Source organism: Crocuta crocuta, unplaced genomic scaffold (genome assembly GCF_008692635.1).
Source record: "Crocuta crocuta isolate KB4526 unplaced genomic scaffold, BGI_CrCroc_1.0 scaffold176, whole genome shotgun sequence".
NCBI lineage: Eukaryota > Metazoa > Chordata > Mammalia > Carnivora > Hyaenidae > Crocuta > Crocuta crocuta.
This window is the reverse complement of record NW_027531905.1, coordinates 5261117-5282085: the sequence shown is the minus strand read 5'-3', so window position 1 is coordinate 5282085 and position 20969 is coordinate 5261117. Positions and strand designations below refer to the sequence as shown.

The 20969-nt window shown below is 40.1% G+C and overlaps 1 protein-coding gene across 5 annotated transcripts in view; it reads left to right on the top strand.

Annotated features, from left to right (window-relative positions):
- The window catches only part of STK38L (serine/threonine kinase 38 like), an 81054-nt gene that overhangs the window by 37721 nt on the left and 22364 nt on the right, over positions 1 to 20969 (top strand). For 3 of the 5 annotated variants that reach the window (XM_077774463.1, XM_077774464.1, XM_077774466.1), the window contains 2 exons: positions 13291 to 13435; positions 16944 to 16995. In XM_077774463.1, the coding sequence (XP_077630589.1) occupies positions 13302 to 13435; positions 16944 to 16995 (186 nt within the window). In that variant the 5' untranslated portion in view covers positions 13291 to 13301. Of the gene's footprint in view, positions 1 to 1366; positions 1585 to 3292; positions 3298 to 13290; positions 13436 to 16943; positions 16996 to 20969 lie in introns of those variants that run through there. The other 2 variants (XM_077774465.1, XM_077774467.1) reach the window with 2 other exon arrangements.

The following is a 20969-nucleotide window of genomic DNA, read 5'->3' as shown; positions in this document are numbered from 1 at the left end:
TCTATAAGTTTTTGCTGAAGTTTTTATTATCTTGTTATGATAGATTCCTAAAGGTGAAATTATTATGTCAAAAAATTCTACAAAACTTAAAGATTCTTAATACAAATCGCTATTGTCCCTACCAGAAAGTATTATGTTCCTACCAATTAACATAAGCACAAGGAGTGATACCATCAAGTTGGTGACATAGATTGTCCCCAACTTCAGCCCCCCTCCCAAGAAGACCAACTAGCAACTACTATAGACAATACCGTTATAAAAATCCCAGAACCCAGGGGTGAGGCTGAAGCCACCTCCTGTGTCACAGAGACTGAGAAGAGCCACATGCTCTGACCTCATTGCCCCTCCCCCAGGCCTCACGGTGCTGTACAGCACAGTACCTAGAAGGTCCCCCTGGGCCTATGGTTTTCCCAGTGGGTAAAAGGAGAGCCTACAGTTGACATCCAGTCCCCCTAGCATTGTGAGATACATCTGGGCATGTCCACTTGGGGCTCACCTCACAGGGATCGCTGGGAAAGTCTGCAGGACTCTACCACTAGGGATCAGATAGATAGAGAAGGGGGATGGCATTTCCACCTCCCAGTGCTCAGATGTTGGTGGACCACATTCCTGCTTAGAGTGGTGCCTGAGCAGATAACCCAGCCAGCTGCTCTGCCCATCTGCATTGCCAGGGCAGTGGCCTTTTTTTTTTTTTTTAAGGGAACTTGATGGACAGCTCTGTCTTATTTGGGTCCCTAGCCAACCAGCCGTACCAAGTATGGGGCCTGTTCTGTGGCCCCAGCCGTGCAGGGAAGCACATTCACAACCCTGCGCCTTCAGTATAGCCTCCAGGCCCACCTAACCAAGAAACTAGGCCAAAGAATCTGTGTAGCCACAGGGCCTATTCTACAGCCCTGCTTGGGCAGGGAGCCATGCTAGAAGCCCTGTTAAGTATAGTGTTAAGTGTAGCCTCTGGCACTGCATAATCAGGGAACCTGAACAGTGAGCCGGGACAGCCTTATAGCCCAGTCTGTGGTGCTACCCAGCTGCTGAGCCCACCCCACAGCCCTGCCCTGCAACAGAGCACAGCCTATGGCCCTGCCTGATTGTTGAACACAGCCTCCCCAGGGAGCCACCTGTCTAACTGGGGAGCATAGCCTCCAGCCCCACCTGATGCGGAAGCCTAGACAGCAACCCTGTCCATCTGCGGAGCACAGTCTCTAGCCCGTCTAACTGCCGGACATGGATGGAGATCCCTCCCAACCAGAGAACTCAGCCAGTGACCTTCTCAAACAGTGGAGCATAGCCAAGAGCTTACCTGACTGTGAGGTACAACCTGAGGCCTTGCCCAACCTCAGGGCACAGCCTGATGTCTGTTTGATTACAGAGCATAGCCAAAGGCCCTGTCCAACCACGAAGGCCTGTCTGCAGCCAGCCTCAACAAGGAGTCCAGCCAGCAGCCCATCCAATCAGGAAGCACGGCCTGAGACCCCACCCAAACGGCAGTGATTGCAGAGCCCAGACTATAGCCTTACTTCACCTGGGAGTCCAGCCAGTCGCACCACTATGCCAGGGAACACAGCCTGTGACCACACTTGGCCAGAGGTAATTGTAGAATTCAGCCAGTGGCCCCACCTGACTGCAAGCACAACCAGCAGCCCCACCTGATCAGGGCGCTCTCCCATTGGCCTCGCTTGAATATGGAACCCAGCCAGCAGACTCCCGCAACCACAGAGCCCAGCTAGTAGCACCCATCCTGGTGTCAGAGCATGAGCAGCAGCCTCACCCAACTGGAGATACTGATAGGAAGTCCTGCCTGCCCATGAACACTACCAGCTGATCTGTCCAGTATCCCAAGCTGGGCTGACTGACGAAGGGCTTTCCCTGCTGAGACTATAAAATCTGGGGAAAGAGACCAATTGCCTAAATGGCAGATACCCACACGAGTAATCAAGGAACGTGAAGAGGGGTGCCTGGATGGCTCAGTTGGTTGAATGTCTGACTTTGGCTCAGGTCATGATCTCATGGTTTGTGAGTTCGAGCTCCACATCGGGACAGCTCCATTGTCAGTGCAGAGCCTGCTTGGGATTCTCTTTCTCCCCCTGTCTCTCTACCCCTCACCCACTTGTACATTTTCTCTCTCTCTCTCTCTCTCTCAAAATAAATAAATAAATAAACTTAAAAAAAGAAAGAACATGAAGAATCAGGTAAACATGACATCACCAATGACACTAATAAAACTCTAACAACTGACCCCAGAGAAATGATTTGTGAATTTTCTGACAAAGAATTCAGAATAATCCTCTTAAGTTCAGTCAGCTACAAGAACACACAGATAAACAACTAAATGAAATTCAGAAAATAATGCATATATAAAATGAAAAGTTCAGTGAAGTTTTTTGATGTTTTTAGAAACTATTTTTTAAAAACCCAGAAATCTTAGAGCTGAAGAATATGATAAACTGAAAAATTCAGTTGAGAGCTTCAACAACAGACTTGACAAAGCAGAAAAAAAAGAATTAATGAATTGAAAGATAGGTTATTTGAAATTATCCAGTCATAGGAGAAAAAAAAAACAACAAATGAAGAGTGAAGAAAAGCTACAGAATTACAGAACACAATCAAGAGATGCAAATATATGTTTTGAATATATTATTATGAGTACCCATAAGAAGAGAAAGGGACAAAAGTCCATTTAAAGCAAGAATGGCAAAAAGCTCCCCATACTTGGTGAGAGGAATGGATATCAGATTCAGGAGGTGCAGTGAATCTCAAATAGGTTGAATGCTGAAAGGGCTATACCAAGACATAGTAAATATTTGATCAAAAGTCAAAGAAAAAGTGAATTTTGAAAGCAGCAAGAGAAAAACAATTTGTCAATACAGGGATGTTCTCCTAAGACTCTGTGTGGCTTTCTCAAAAGAAACTTTGCAGTCTAGAGGTCAATGGGATGATATATTCAAAATATTGAAAGAAAAATACCTGTCAACCAAGCATACTATATGCCCTATAACTGTCCTTTAAGCTAGAAATGGTCAGAAGAGACAGGGAAGTTCATTATGTAATAAAGGGATTAATTAATCAATAACATATAACGATAATAAATAATTATGCATCCAACATCAGAGCACCCAATCTATAAAACAAATATTAACAGAACTGAAGGGAAATAAGTAATAGTTGAGGACTTTAATACCCCCTCTCAGTAATGGATAGAGCATCCAGACAGAGAATCAATAAGCAAATAGCAGATATGAATAACACTAGACCAAATGGACCAAACGGACAAAAACAAAAAACAGTTAGGTCACAACATATGTCTTAAGAAATGGAAGAAGATAGGATTTATATCAGGTATCTTTCTGACCACAGTGGTATGAAACTAGAAATCAATGAACAGGGGCAAAGCTGGAAAATTCTCAAATACATGAAAATTAAACAACATACTCCTGGACAACAAATGCTTCAAAGTGGAAATAGAAAGCAGTTTTTAAATATGAAACAAATGAAACTGGAAAACCAACATACTAAAACATATGGGATGCAGCAAAGGCATTCTAAGAGAGAAGTTTATAGTGATAAATGCACACACTAAGAAAAAAGGTCTCAAATATTGTAACTTACACCTCAAGGAACTACAAAAAGAAGAACTAAGCGGAAAGCCAGCAGAAGGAAGGAAATAAATGAAGTAGAGAATAGGAAAACAATAGAAAAGTTTAACAAAACTTTTGGTTGGTTCTTTGAAAGGTACACAGAAGTGTGTAACTTTAGCTAGAATAACCAAGAAAAAACAGAGGATATTCAAACAATATTAGAAAAGAAAGAGAAGATATTACAACAGATACTATAGAAGTACAAAGGATTATAAGAGACTATTGTGAATAATTAAACACCAACAAATTGGACAACCTTAGAAGAAAGGGGTGAATTCCTGTAAACATACAATCTGCTAAGACCAAATCCTAAAGAAATAGAAAATCTGACCAGACTGATGACAAATAATCAAAAATCTCCCAACAAAGAAAAGCCTAGGACAGAGATTAATATCCAAAATATACAAGGAACTCATATAATTCAGGATCAAGAAAAGTAAATAATATGACCAAAAGTGGACAAAAGACTTGAAGATATTCTTTGGAAGTGAGGTATTACTTCACACCTGTTAGAATGGGTATTATTGAGAGGTGGCAAATATCGGTGAGGATGTGGAAAAATAGAAACTCATACACCGTTGGTTGAAAATATAAATTGGTATGGAGGTTCCCCCAAAATTAAAAATAGAACTACTGTATGATCCAGTAAATCCATTTCTGTCAAATGAAATGAAATCATTGTCTCGAAGAGATAGCGAAGAGTACCTTGTATTCATTGCAGCATTAGTCATAGTAACTAAGACATAGAAGCAACCTAAGAGTCTACTGATATTTCAGAATATCAATCAACCATAAAAAAAGGACATCCTGACATTTGTGACAATATGGATGGACCTGGAAGACATTACTGCTAAGTGAAATAAGTCAGACAGAAAAAGACAGATACTGTGTGATATCACTTATATGTGGAACCTAAAAAATACTGAACTAGAAATAGATTGGTGGTTACCGATGGTCCAGAGGTAGGGGAGGTTGGAGGAGGAATGAGTAAAGGTGGTCAAAGAGTACAAGATGTCAGTTATAAATTCTGGTGATGTTCTGTACAGCATTGTAACTATAGTTAACAATACTGTATTATATATTTGAAGGTTGCTAAGGCAGTAAATCTTAAAAATTCTCACCACACACAGAAAAATTGTAACTGTATGATGTGACGAATACCTAACATCATTTTATGATGTGTGTATGTATATATCAGATCAATACTTGGTACATCTTAACCTTATACAGTGTCAATTACATCTCAGTAAACCTGGAAAAACTACACAAACAAGCACAGATGGTATATGAGAAGATAGCCTGGACCAAGAGGGTTTCTCCCTCTAAATTATGCCTATTTGCATAGAGCGAATAGATACATTATTTTAAAGTTTCCATGTCTTTAATTTACTTGGGAAAATTGAATGCTTTTCAGAAGTTAGCTATTTTTTTTTTATATATTGTCAATCAGTATTATGTATTCACTATTAGGGTTCTTATTTTCTTCTAACAACTTTAATAAAAACTGTGTTATAAGTTTTTTATACCTTTTAAGAAATGAATTTGTTTTTAGCATATACCTTTATACTTCAGTATATACTTTTAATATACATTGTTATTTTGCATTTCCTCCCAAAATACTGTCTTTTAATCTTGTTTGATATCCATATATGTATATTCTAAATTTTTGTGTAATGACGCCTAGTACTATTTTTATTGTGATTTCTTACGAATACAGTTCTTGTCAATTCAGAAATCAGATAGTTACTCATCTGTATTTTCTTGTAATTTTTTTGAAGTTTAATTTTCCTTTTTACTTATTTCCACTTTTCTTTCCTTTTTTTTCCTCTTTAGTTTTTATGTTCGCCCTTTTGGAGCATTTGAAATATATTTTGCCCTTTGGAATGAATATCTGACTTAAATAGATAAGTTTTTTCAACACCATTAACTGAATAATTCTTCCCTTCCTTCCATAGTCTCTGATTAGATTTCCTCATAAAAAAGCCAACTTTTTTTCAATCATGGGTTTCTTAGATATTTTATGGATGTTTTTCTTCATCCCCTTCTCCTTGCTACTTTTGTGAACAGGATTATTTTTCATTTCTCAATGTAAATCTTTAAAATTATCATTTTAGGGGCACCTGGCTCAGTCAGTTGAGTGTCTGCCTTGGGCTTGGGGTCATGATCTCACAGTTCGTGGGTTTGAGCCCCGTGTCGGGCTCTGTGCTGAGGGCTTAGAGCCTGGGGCCTGCTTTGGATTCTGTGTTTCCCTCTCTCTCTGCCCCTCCCCTGCTGCACTCTATCTCTCTCTCAAAAATAAGTAAACATTAAAAAAATTAGTTATCATTTTAAAGCATAAATTTTGGGGTGCCTGGGTGGCTCAGTCGGTTAAATATTCAACTCTTCATCTCAGATCAGGTCTTTTTTTTTTTTTTCTCCTTAAATAATTTATTGTCAAGTTGGTTTACGTATAACACCCAGTGCTCATCCCAACAAGCGCCCTCCTCCATGCCCATCACCTCCCTTCCCCTCTGCTCCATCCCCCTCAGCCCTCAGCTTGTTCTCAGCATTCAACAGTCTCTCATGGTTTGCCTCCCTTCCTCTCTCCAACTATTTTTCCCCTTCATCTCCCACTCCGTCCCTCCGTTAACTTCCTCCTAATCCACCTATATGTGCAAACATAAGGTATCTGTCCTTCTCTGCCTGACTTATTTTGCTCAGCATAACACCCTCTAGTTCCATCCATGTTGCTACACAAGGCCAGATTTCGTTCTTTCTCATTGCCATGTAGTATTCCATTGTATAAATAAACCACATCTTCCTGATCCATTCATCAGTTGGTGGACACTTAGGTTCTTTCCATGTTTTGGCTATTGTTGTGAGTGCTGCTATGAACATTGGGGTACATGTGCTCAGGTCTTGATGGTCATGAGTTCAAGCCCTGTGTTGGGCTCTGCACTAGGCATGGAGCCTACTTAAAAAAAAAAAAAAAAGTACAAATTGTAAACTGAGTCTGGTAACATAACTCAGAATCAGACTTAAGCTTATTTTCTTTCCCTACCAAGTTAGCTCTTCTTATAATTTTTATTATTGATGATATCACCATTTACCCACCCATCCAAATCTGAAACCCAGAAGTAATTATATATTGCAGTTTTACCAGCTAAATTTCTGAGCCTCCACTATCTTAAATTAGGCCCTCATTCTTTTATACTAAGCCAAAGATTGTAATTTCAAATGCTTACCAGAAGCAAGCAGGTAATAAACTGCATGAAGGATGCTGGGCGTAAGGGAATAGAAAGTTGACGGACTTTGGCACAATGCCCTGTCTTGCAAGGGAGCTGCCGCTTCTCTGTTCCAGGCAGTAATGTGGGATCATATTTCACCAATCTGATTTTTCAGGAGGAACCAGAAATCTGAATTCTTATGTGAAATCTCCTAAGTCACAGTGCAAACCAAACAAAATATGACTGCAGCCACAAGTTTGTATCCCGTGGCTATTACTGCGTCCCCCTAACCTGATTTTTATTCCTTCTATCTAATCTCCTCCCAGACTTTTTACCATACCTCCCTGTATCAACATGAAGTGCCAGTCAAATCGGACTTTAGAGGTGGTTATGTAACCCAGCTAACCTGAGTTCACTCCTTGGTGACTTACAGATAGAAACTACAGTGGATGGACTTGTCATACAAAGTAACTCTATTTGCAGCACATAAGGAGATCATGGGGAGTAACATCCAAAGCTGTGACTCCCCAGGCAGTAGGGAATGAGTTCCTTTTATTTAGGGTTAGATTGAATATGTAGAAAGGGAATCCTTGTCATCGCATGTAGAGGCAGGCTTAAGGTCACACATGTGCCTCAAGGAAACATGCCTAGACATACATTATATGTTACGTTAACGAAGCTTGTGCTCCTCCACGAGCCGGGAATTTAGCACTATAGTGAGGTAGAGGTCACTGTCGGTCATCCCATGGTCCATCAGCACAGGTGTGCGTCCGTGGTTAAGCTCAAACTGGTCTGGGTGGTCTGGTCCTCCAGAGTTCCCCCAGACAGGCATAATGTCTTCAGGGGTAGTTTTGGTTTCCATCAATGGATGCTGTGCCCTTTGGATCCTTTGCCTGAGTGAGGAGATGGTTGGAAAGAACTTAAGGAAAATGGGGGACAGAGGTGGGTGGGCACACGCAGGTGGGTGGTAAAGGTCAGGTCTTAAGGTCTGGTTGGTGACGGTCAGGATTAACTGCATCGAAACAAGTAACATTCTTAGAAGAGTTCTTGCTCCTTGGGTAAGCACTAAGTAATGTTGTTTGTTGGCTGTTCCTTTCCACTTAATTAAAAGCCCGAATACCTCCATGTACGCTTAGGATAATTTTTAACGTGGCAAAAAGGTGTTTTCTCATGACTTCCAGCTGTCCTTCCACCTTCATCTCCTGCTGTTTCACTGAATATACTCAAGCCATCACGTGCGTCAGGCTTCTTCATGCCCTCCCGCCTCTTCGTCCTCTGCCCTGTCCATCTGACTCGAGAACCCTCACTCCTCCCCACCCACCCCAAGATGCAATTCAAGTATCTCCTCCACTGTTAAGCCTTTGACTACTCTTAAACCCTTGCAGAGCTAATGTCTCGTTCTGTGTGTCCCAGTTAAGATCGCGATGTCCCTAGGGCAGGGACTCCATTTTTCCTTCTTCTTCGTATTCTCCGTAATTTGTGCAGTGCTGGCCCATGGTGTAAATCTGCAGTAAATGTTAGCAGGAAAGACTACAACTAGTAGAAGTTAGTGCTGGGACTGGAACCCTTGCCTGGCTGAATTTCTGGCTCTTCAGGTTGTACTGCCCCGAGGAAAGAAGCTGTGGCTGCCTTGTCAGCAGGGACCCAGTGTAGTCGGTATCCGATCTGTTGTAGCCTGGGGCTTTTTGGTCGCAACTAAAGGAGTATAGAAAAAATTTTATACTATAAGGCAGTACAGTAGCATGAAGGATGTAGTATGTGGCAAGTAGGGTGAAATCCCCAGTTAAAGAGTGTGTTTTGCCAGTCAGGTTAAGCAGTTCTGTTTTCCTACTTTAGAAGTTTGATGGTAAATGGTCAGAGACACCACATCTATTTATAGGTAGTCTGAGTGCCAGATTTGTTATCTCCTTTCCCCAGACTTGATAAACGAAAGAATGTTGGACTTAACTATTGGTAGTGTCTCCATTAATGAATAGGGAGTCTGGAGAAAACACGTGAACAGGAAATTCAAGGGCACCTAGTGTTGTTTTTATTAGTCCAGGAATTGTAGACTTGCAAATTGTATCCTGTTCTTTTTCTGACTAAAGAAAGGGCTTTAGTAAGAGACAAAGAACAGTGTTAAATCCATTAGAGGAATAAATTTGCAATATAATAAGCGCCAGTCCTCTAAATCATTCTTTGTAATAATTTGGTCACTTCTGCTCTTGGTTTTGTTTTATTTGAAATTTTTAAAGCCTATTTTGTCTGGCTAGAAGGAAAGAATTTGTTCTTGTTTTTAAGGCTACTTTCTAAAAGATATTATTTAATCAAGATCAAGGGTAGGATTTTGGCTTTTTCTGTAATTGTATCCCTCAAGTAGGATTTGTTTCTGAACATTAGTCTAACATTAAATGATTCTGTAGTTTTTAATCCAAAGGAAACTAATATATGTGAAAGTACAATTTAAAATCCATTACAGTTGAGTTCTGTTAACATCATTTACTGAATGCCTACTGTGTGCCTAGCACTTTGCCGGGTGTTGAGTAGACACAGGTTTTTTTTGCTCTGCTTTAGCTTTTAAACAAAGTGCACATATTTGCAGGTATGTATGTATAACGAGAATGGAAAGTATTAATCATGATCAAATTAGTTGTTTGTGTGTGTGTGTGTGTGTGTGTATTATATACATACATTCCATACATATGTAAGTTGTTTTTCATTACTTGATATCCACCTTTGGATTTTGGATTAAACTCATTACATCTTTAAAAAAAATTTTTTTAAATGTTTATTTTTGAGGGGGGGTGGGGACAGACAGCGAGGGAGACACAGAATCTCAAGCAGGCTCCGGGCTCTGAGCTGTCCGCACAGAGTCCGATGTGGGGCTAGAACCCAAAAACTGAGATCATGACCTGAGCCAGGTGCCCCAAACTCATCATAACATCTTCTAGTGATGGGAGAAACTGCATCTTCTGTTCATCCCCACCTCCCCCTTCCAAATGTTGAAAAAAAGGAACAGGCACTTCTTTACTGTTGCTTGACAAGAATGATGTATAGGGAACTTAAAATCTATATGCCTAAAGGAAGCTCCCTGGAATACTTACTGCTGCAGATTTTTATATCTGTTCCCCTTTTGAGGATTTAGGATGCATGATAGCATATTAAAGGTGCTGAGAAGTCTTGAAGGAAGAAACTGGTTTAACTTTCTTTGATCTGGATTTCCCAAATTTATTTGGAATTCCTCAATTTCCAGTCCATCTTTCTCAGCCTTCCCTCCATCATCAAATCCCAGTTAACTATGATTTGGAATGTGTGCTGTATACTCTCCGTATTCCACTTTTCCTTCTTTGACTTTCTTGCATGTGATCCTGAAACATAGAGCATGAACCCAGTGATTCTGAGGTTTCAAAGATGGTGTGGCGGTGTTACCTTAGGTAGCATTCTCAGAAGAGCAGCTCAGTACTTAAAACTCATTTGGCCATGATAATTCTTGAGTTCCATTAGTTTTCTTTTTTATTGTTTTTAAAAATAACACTCATGAAATTAAAGCATTTAGCGCATTTTAAACAAATTAAACTAGGTGCCACAAATAATGTCCTACATTTGTACAGCCCATTGTGGCTTTGCTGTGTACCATCTCAGGTGGCCTTAGATTATGCCTGTGAACCACGTAGGGCAAATATTATAAAACCTCTGTTGAGTTCACAGTGTTCTAGTGATTTGAATAAGGCCTTTTGATCAATTAGCAGCAGGTCCTAGATTAGATCTATAAATGTCTTGACTCCTAGGTTCAGTAATTTCTTTTTCTATAGTTGCTTATAGCCAACTTTTATAGAGTACTTTATTTTTTGCCAACTCTTTCCATCTCTTCCTCCACCCCCCGTTTGACAGTTTGGCTCATTCATTTATTAAAACCTACTATGTGTCAGATACAGTGCTATTGTGGGGAATACTAAAAAATGCATCAGGAAGAATTCTTGCCCAGAGGTGCTGCTGGTTTAGTAGGACAGATAAATGAGTGCCAAGAACCAGTGTGTGAGATGCACACTCATGGAGGAATACCAAATGTTATGCCTCTTCTGATAGGTGATGTTAGAGAAGACATCACAGTAAGACTTGAGCTAAAGTGAGCCTTAAAGGATCAACAGGTCAGAAGTGATTGGGGATACGTCACACTAGGCTTTGGAGGCACAAAAGAGCCAAGTATGTTGGGAGAAGAGGGGGTGGTGAGGAGGGGCAGTAGAGAAGGTGAGACAGGCCAGTTGGAGATAGCACTTGGAGTTGGATCCTAACTCCAAGCACACTAGCCATGTGACCTTTATTTTCTTTTTTTAATATTTATTTTTTTGAGAGAGAGAGAGAGAGAGTGAGTGGACGAGGGGCGGAGAGAGAGAGGGAGACACAGAATCTGAAGCAGGCCCCAGGCTCTGAGCTGTCAGCACAGAGTCTGATGCGGGGCTGGAACCCACGAAGATAATGACCTGAGCCCAAGTCCGATGCTTAACCAACTGAGCCACCCAGGCGCCCAGCCATGTGACTTTTGTCAGCTTTGGTTCTTTACCCTGCAGGGCTTTTGTAAGCAGGAAATGAAGTCATGCATAGGAAGTGCCCCTCTCTTGAATCCTCTGGAGGAGAAAGGGAGAAATCAGTGAATAAAATATCATAAAATTTCCTGATAGGCATGACCATTCAGTGTATGTGAGTTGCCTTTGTTTATCGTGCTAAGCTAATTTTGTTTGCTGCAGGCAGTGAAGAGACATGAATGATCTTAAACAAGTGACACAATTAACTTCTTGTTCTAAAAATCTTTAGAGTAGTCAGCAGAGGAACAAGTTTGTGAAGCTAAAATAATAGTTTCATATTTAGACATAATGACTTTAAGACTCCTGAAGTACCTGAGGTATAAAACCAGCAAGAGGGCAGTGGAACTAGGAATTTGTCATAGTTAAACTATACTGTTAACATGTACTTGACTTGATTGACATTGGAGAACAAGAAAGGTCTTTTGGTTCATTCCATTATCCCTGGAGTCTACTGCAGTTCAGATCCATACACAGCAGTCTGTATCTTCATGTAATTAGGGAGAGGTGGGTGTTGGAGAGTCCAGCTAACAGTGCAACGTTGGATGCTCACTGTTGGCAATCTGGATCTTCTCTAGGTCTGTTATGATCTCCATCCAGATAAGCAAAAACGTCTTTAATGCATGGAACCATCCTAATCTTTTTTGGTCCAGATGTAGACTGTAGTAGGCAAGTTTCTTATGGTCGGTGCCGCCCATCGGTAGCAGCCATCACGGTTCAGTCTGTCTCACCCTGCGAAGCAACCATTTTGCTACATTCCTTATCTTGTCTAATTGTCCAGTTACCTTCTTCAAACCAGTACTATGTTTGGCTGGCCTGGTGGTTTTTCAAAGATGGCACTTGAGTGACTAAGTAGACCGCAATGCCCAGTTAAGGCCACAAAACATCCCTACTGTCACCTGGCTTTATTTATACATTTGTGTTTTCTGTCTGGTTCAAATGAGTATCATTCGAAAATGAAATGGACCTTAGAGTCTGGAGAAGTATCCTGGACCTTGTTATAGCGCTATTTGAAATGACATAGAATTCAGAACGAAATAGGCCAGCATGGACTCCATCCAAAGGGGCTTGTTTTTAAAAGTTGTTTTCCCGTAAAATGTATATACATAAGAATTGCTTCAGACTGATTTTGTGTGCATATTTGATGCACTGCTTCATGTTTCGTAGAATTTATATTCCAAAGTTGCTTCTTACTATTTATCTGAACTATATTAACTCTTAGGAGACTTACCATTGAGTGCAGGCATATGTATTAGCAAAATCCTGTGGATTTTATGCAGTGATCAATAAAGCAACAACAAAATAGATCGATCCTTTCTTGTTTTGAATGCTTGTTGACTACAGCCTTTTGTATAAAATGTGTCCATGTTGTGTGTGGATTGGTGCTTCTTCACTCTTATTCACCCCTGGTTTTGCCAACACAAAATTAATTTCCATTGCTTTGGCAATAGTGCATCTTCCTCTTTCTTTACTAGCACTGTATTCTTTTTTTTTTTTTTAATTTTTTAACGTTTATTTATTTTTTAGAGACAGAGAGAGACAGAACATGAGCGGGGTAGGGGCAGAGAGAAACAGTGCGAGCAGGGAAGAAGTAGAGAGAGGGGGAGACACAGAATCTGAAGCAGGCTCCAGGCTCTGAGCTGTCAGCACACAGCCTGATGCAGGGCTCCTACCCATGAACTATGAGATCATGACCTGGGCCAAAGTCAGATGCTTAACCCACTGAACCACCCAGGTGCCCCAGCACTGTATTCTTTATAATGCGGAAGACTTGGATGGTTTAACTATGAGGGTAGACTTTTGCTTAATAGAAATTAAACCATCTCTAGAGTTTACTATGAGGGATAGAAAGTGTTTTTCTACTGAACAATTTGTGTTTATATGTTGTTTCAGTTTCTGTTACTATGGCAATGACGGCAGGGACTACAACCTCCTTTCCTATGAGCAACCATACGCGAGAAAGAGTGACTGTGGCCAAGCTCACGTTGGAGAATTTTTACAGCAATCTAATTTTACAGCATGAAGAGAGAGAAACCAGGTATAGTAAAGGCTAGTCAGAAGTTTTTGTTTGGTTTAATAAGCTCTTGTGCTGCAAGTGGAGTGTAAACACATTGTCTATTAATAATATAAATATTGTGGGTTGCTGTATACTGCTTTTAGGTTTCCTATACTGACAGTGCCTCTAGTTATTTTAACAGAATGGTTTCTTGTCCTCTGCACCCGTAGTCTATCCCATGTCAATTGATATTTTAAATAAAACATTCCCAGCTGTGAACTTATAATATATCCTTATACTTTCGGGATAATTAATTCTAATCGAAAACCATGTATAGAGTGAGAATGAGAGTGGAAGAATAAAAACATGAATGAGGTGTTATTCTGCCTTCAGAAAACTCTAGTAAGGCAGGTAATGCACATAAATATTACATGACAGAGTGAAAAGCGTCACTAAGAGAAGAGCAAAGAAGAGAGAGATTGCTTTTGAGTATAGCAGCTGGGAGGGCTTCATAAATGGTGGTGGCATTTCTCAGAGCTCTTAAAGAAGGGTATTAATTATACATACAGAAAAGGGAGAAGGAAGAGAGAGAAGAGCAGGAGGAAGGATATTACAGACCGAAGAAATCACCTTCAGTGCTGGGTCAAGCAAGAGCCGGTTGAGCTCAAGGTGGATCTCAGCATTTCCTGGGAGCCTGGGCTGCTTTGTTAATGTAGCTATTCTCATGGGAGTAAAGACCCTTGAAGATTTTTGAGCAGAATCCGTGATCATGGGTGTTTCTCTAGAAGAGTACTTTAGTCATGATGTACAGAATGGATTGTGGGTAGAGAGATAAGAAACAGGAAAGGCTAGTGATGTAGTCCCAGCATTTGGAAAGCAGGCTTGAATTAGGACCATGACAGCAGCAGGAGAATAGAATTTCAGAGTGAGAAAGACTGACAGAAGTGGTGACTAGCCAGATATGAATGTCGGGCAGGTCTAACTACACATCAGACGAGCTGAGCAGAGAATTGAACTCGAAAATAAAACTTAAATTATTATTCAGAAGTCAACCTGGAGACACAGAGTAGGAACATATGAAGGAGAGTTAAATATGGAGCATGGGGGGGAGAGCTAACATATCTTTAACCAAAGTTCCTAAAGGAAGAGAAGAAAGAGGTTGGGGCAGAGGCAGGATAAACTTAAGAGTTCACCATTGGCAGAACTTCCAGAAGAATCCATTTAGGCTGAAGGAAAGTGATCACAGAGATAAATATGAATGTGTGGCTAAATCTCAACGCAAATTGTATAAAAACAGCAATGATGATAAAGTCTTATACACTTGTTAAAGTAGAATTAAAATATTTTCCAATGATGGACTCTCAGTCAGGAGAGAAGTTAGTGGAATTAAAGTGTTGCTAGAGATCTTTGTATCTCCATGATAGAGATACGACATACAGAGGGGTAAAGATTGATTCATTTCAGACTAACAAGAGTTTGTTAAGTCTAACTTCCAAACTAATGAAAGGAAAATAATGAAATGAGTCGGAGGGGGGGAAGAACCGGCTTAAAATAAGGCAAGGGAAAAAGCAAAACTGAAATGCCAAAAAGTTGACACAAATAGAGACCACACAATCAGCTAGAAATGAATGCAAACATACGAGTAATTACACTAACTGTAAATATAATGAAAGTCTCTGGAAATGATCCAATCACTAAGGAGAGTAAATGGAGTAGAAGAGAATCCGGGAAAGAAAGACTGCTTCTTTGGGAGGCAGACACTTAAGTTGTGCATCAGAATTTTGAAGGCTTGTTGTCTTTTTTTGATGAAATCTTCGAGTAGTTCAGTTTTACCCTCTATTTCCAAACAAAGGAAAGTAAGAATAAAAGTGTCTGCTGTTATTTAAGCAAAAAAAAAAAAAGGCAGTCTCAGCTTGGTGTCATGTAAGCCCTATTAAACAGCTCGCGCTTACTGCAAGCTTGTACTTGAGGATTCTATGCGACAGATTTTTAAGGCTTAACTAATTGCATGAAGACAAAGCCAAACAGAGTACCAACCAGAACAAAACATCAGAGCATTTAGGAAGAAGACCATTTTCTTTGAAAGGTGCACGGGAAGTCATGGGTCTTCTCATTTAGATATGGTGGAAACAGACGAAGGCTACTGCCTCTCTCTCCAGAGTAAGGGATGACTGCATGAAGAGTTCGTTTTGGCCAGGATTGAGGAAAGGGGACAGTAGTGATGTGACAGAAGAATGAAGTTGCTTGTACAGTGATAGGCCCTTCCAGATGAATGGTCCCCTTACACTGTGGATTCTTCCCACAGAGGAGAAAGCTCACAATCACTCAGCACGCAGCCTTGCCGTGCCCAGAGGTGCATGGTAGCAGGCCCAGAGCTTCTTCCATTCCAAGGGTCGGGCTTAGAAGAACAGCGTGTAAGTAAAAGATAAAAATCAGTGTGATAAGCACCAAGAAGTCTATTACGGATGTTGACGAAGTAGGCGGAGAACATGTCATTACGTGTCGTTGCCATTGGCGTGCTGATTTATGAACAGGCTTTAGATATTTTTGTCATGAATTTTCTAAGAAACTGATGGGTTAGGAACGCACTTACCTTCAGACATATTACCATAAAGGACAAATGCTAGAAAATGTATTTGATGACTTCAATCCTCCACCCTTAGATACACTCCCATGTGATTAAATCCTGGAAAGTTAGTCTTCTGACATAGTCCAGAACCAGCTAGGAAGAATGCTCTTAGGTTCATCTGTAGGAAAAATCAGTATGGTAGAAATAAAATGCTTAATATTCTCTTGGAAATGAGCTGCAAAATTTGTATAACAGCCAACCCCCTAGTTCCTAATGACTTAATTCACCCAGCCTTCCCGCCCTCCTCCCCATCCCTGCAGTGCTTGCTTAGTGTGCTTCAGTGGTGTCACTTAAAGATAATGAATAACTGAACTTGGCTATACCTAGAATAGCAAATGTTCTGGTGGTTAGTGGGGTTTTTTTATGTACACATATGACTTTCCAGTTTTCAAAGAATTAGAATAAAATCTACTCAATTGCATTGAACATTTTTCTTGATTGATTAGGAAATCAAGCTTAGACTTGAAATGAAGGACTTATACAAGCTCAGTTAGCTAATAAGTTATTAGAATCGGGATTCAAACAGGGAATATCCACCTTAAATATTTACACTTTTAGTCACTATAGTTACCTTTATATAATTCTGATTTAAACATTGATAAATGTTAATGGTTTTGGTGGTTTGAATATTAGATAACATATTTTCCTTATTAGAACATTAGTCACCTTTGCTAATCATTGATTTAAGCAGCATTGGAGGCAAATTTTTCATTTGGCTGGTGTGAGAAAGTGATTTGAAATCTGGGTTGGATTTAATTTTGAGAAAGAAAACTATTTTCTTGATTATTTTGATTCACCTTGAAAGACTTTTTTTTTTTAGTGTAGCAAACTTGAGGGGTAACCTTGAATAAAAAATAAACATTTCTTAAATGGGGATAATTAGAATGTATTTCAAATCTAAATTATTTTTTCTTTGAAAAGGCAGAAGAAATTAGAAGTGGCCATGGAAGAAGAAGGATTAGCAGATGAAGAGGTAACATTAGCTGTAATTACTGTGACTGTAGGGTAGCCATACTATGTACTTGAAAATTGCTAAGAGTGGACCTTAAATGTTCACGCTACAAAAAAAAAAAATTAACTCATGTGAGGTGATGGGTATGATAACTAGCCTTATTTTGGTAATCATATTATAATATGTATGTGCATCAAATCATCACATTGTATGCTTTAAGCTTGCGTTATGTCAGTTACAGCTCAAGAAAATTGAAGAGGGAGAGACTAATTACTGTATAATGACAACCCCAGTGACTTTTTCATTTACTGATATCAGATGATTTTATAACTTAGGTAATGCAGATTTCATCATTGGAATATGAGCTTCTTTGTTGCTATGATGGAGATCATTAAAAGGAGCCAGCTTGTTTTAAGTTCCGGGAACATAGATTTAGTGAACAGCATCTATAGTATCCTAAGTGTATGGAATAAGAAAAGAGGAGACTAAGAAGAATCAGTGAATTGCCAAATCTTCTCACAATTTTTTCCCGAATGTATCTTAAAACCATCTAGTTCTCTAGTCCAGTGCTTTAAAAAAAACTTTATTTTTTTAAGTGTATTTATTTATTTTGAGAGAGAGAGAGAGCGCGAGTGCCTGAATGGGGGAAGGGCAGAGAAAGAGATGGGGACAGGGATCTGAAGCAGGCCCTATGCTGACAGCAGAGAGCCCGACACCAAGCTTGAGCTCGAATTCACAAGTAGTGAGATCATGACCCAAGCTAGAGTCAGACATTCAACTGACCGAGCCACCCAGCCACCTGCCTCTACCCTACCTCAAACTACTGTGTATGTCACTTAAAGAATAACTGCCCCCAGCTAGTCTCTTCACACTTCCAGGTTTTCTGCATACACTATCCAGAGTTTTCGGTCTAAAAACAGGTTTGAGGGGCACCTGGGTGGCTCAGTTGGGGGCCAACTCTTGATCCTGGCTCGAGTCATGATCTCCTGGTCCATGGGATCTAGCTCTGTCAGCTGTGCTGACAGCATGGAGTCTGCTTGGGATCCTCTCTCTCCCTCTCCCTCTCCCTCCCTCTCTGTCCCTCCCCCTCTCATGCATGCATGCACTCTCTCTCTCTCTAAATAAATAAGTAAGCTTAAAAAAAATAAAGACGGGTTTGATCACATCACTCTTGCTTAACACCCTTCATAAGCTCCCCAGTACCCTCGGGTAAGGGAAGTCTTGAACATTACTGTGTCAGACCCTACACACTTTGGCCTCTGCTCTCTCTCTCCAGCCTCATCTGTTGTCACTACCTCCACGCTGCCCACCAATACTGAGTTACTTTAACTTCCACACTCTTGCCTGTGGACCTTTCACCTGTTATTTCTGCCACTCAGAACTTCCTTACTCCCGCCCAGCTCCTCTCATTCTTTAAGAAGCTCTGGGCCTCACTTCGGGCCTCAGCGCCACTGGGAAGTCTTCCCTGATCTCTTGGGGTGCCCCCCCTGCATTCTGCACTCCCACTGTTCTGTCTGCATGGCGGCCCTAAAATACCTCCCCGCGGTACAAACTCCGTCACGTCTTACTCGGCGTTACACCCCCAGAGCTGGCAGAGGGCTAGACAAAACTTAGTGAATACATGAACGCCCTCAAGGAGTTTACTGACCAGAAGGAGAGATCATGTATGTGTGTGTGTGTAAAAACATGTATACATGATAGACTCTAGAAAGCTCTGAAAATATAGGGATTTTTTTTTTCTAATTCAGAGGAAGTAACCATTGATTTGAATGTTGAAAACAATAGGTAGATTTACATGAGAGTTAAGAAATACATGCAAAATAATGCAGAACAATGAACTGAAGGATCCAGTAAAGGAAATAACAAGGTAAGGTGACATCACATAGTGGAAAGTCTAGACTAGGAAGAGCTTACTGAGAAACGTACACTTTATTTTCTAGGCAGTAGGGAGGTACAACCTAGATTAATTTGCTTAACAGGTTTCAATGATCAGAAAAGAATTCTGTATTTAAAGAGCAGTCTCGGGGCGCCTGGGTGGCTCAGTCAGTTAAGCATCCGACTTCGGCTCAGGTCATGATCTCCCGTTTTGTGGGTTCGAGCCTCGCGTCGGGCTCCGTGCTGACAGCCAGCTCAGAGCCTGGAGCCTGCTTCAGATTCTGTATCTCCCTCTCTCTGTGACTCTCCCCTGCTCATGCTGTCTCTCTCTCCTTCTCTCAAAAATAAATAAAACATTTAAAAAAATAAAAAAAAGAATAGTCTAACAAATGATGACTTGAAATCAAACAATTATTTAATCTTCCCTGTACCTTTCCTAGTACTTTACCTGTATTTTTCTGTTGGAAATGTTTAAGTAAAATAAAATATATTTAATGATTTGGACTAAAGGTGGTTATTTTGTTAATCAGTTGACTCAGCCTAGAAAATCTAAATTATTTACATAAAATTACTATAATATTTTAAAACCTCATTTAATTTATATTCTTTAAGCTTTATGTGAGAAGGGTAATGATTTAGATCTGTATTATAATCTATAGAGTAAAAATAAGGGCAAGCACATCTTTCCACCCATTTATTAATATTAACTTTCTTATCATTAATAATCATACAACTGTAATTATTTTAATGTACATTGTACATCATTATATCGATAGACGAATCTTAAGCATAAGGTCCTAATTCAGAATCTAGAGGGAGAAATGATAAAACCAGTTGCCCAGGGGCCACGCAGATAACATGAATGAAGTAAGCTGGCCGGCTTGGTTTCGCAACATCTTAGGTTCTAGATTCTTTCGACCAAACACACTTTATTTGCATATTCAGCTGCTAAGACTGTCATCTCACTTCCACAAAAAAGTAGATTCTTTTTCTCTTTCTAAAATATTTGAACCTCCCCGTTGATCTTTTGGTAGTGACATACCACTTTTCACTTTACTAAACGAGAACAGGAGCACCAGTCCAATTCTACATGTCCCCTGATGACTGGCATCAGGGGTGGGGACTGTGACAGGTTAGAAACCCGATGTCTTTCAGGGGAGTGACTGTCACTTTGGCCAAGTGTGGCCAAGTTCCTGTTTTTCAAGAGAAGCTAGAAATCTGGACTTTTATGTGAAATCACCTACTTTTTAAAATATCGGCAAGTAATTCAAGTGCTCTAGAAACAACTTGCAGGCCAAATCCACTATTTTGGAGGTTGAATACAGTTTGTCGCTCCCAGTTTCCAACAGCTGGTCTGCACCAGGATGTGCAAATACATTTAGAACGGTTTTCTTTAATTCTTCCAAAGAACTGGTAGAAAATGTGATGATTTATACCTACAAACAGTGCCCTATAAAAACTATAAAACCTCTAGCATTTTTCTGTGAAGATATTTTAATTCCACAAATGCTTATTATTAGGCTCATGCTGGGACCTAGATTTTGTCAAATTCTAGAAAATAGACATCCTCTCTTAACCTTAATATAAAATATATTGGATCTATCATTATGTGGGGTGGATTTTTTAAAAATAAAACTGTTTTCTAAAAATCTAGTTTTAGGGGCACCTGGGTGGCTCAGTTGGTTAAGCGTCTGACTTCGGCTGAAGTCATGATCTCATGGTTTTTGGGTTTGAGACCGACGTCGGGCTCCATGCTGACAGCTCAGAGCCTGGAGCCTGCTTCAAGTTCTGTGTCTCCCTCTCTCTCTCTGCCCCTTCCCTCTCACACTCTGTCTCTCACTTTCTCAAAAATAAAATAAAACATTTTAAAAAATCTAGTTTTAAGATGACAAGTAGTATTTATCCCTAATTTTGTAATGGAAAATCTTGGTGAAGTAATTTGAAAGTTATTTCTGAAAAATAAACCATACACTGTGGCTGCATAGAAAGTGTGTGCAGAATGGAAGTTGCCAGCTGAACTCTTTCATATCGCAGAGCTTCTGTGCGCATTGTCTTCTATAAAAACTGAACATCCCACAGGTCATGAGTTTGAGGAACATCCCTTTTTTTTTTTTTTTTTT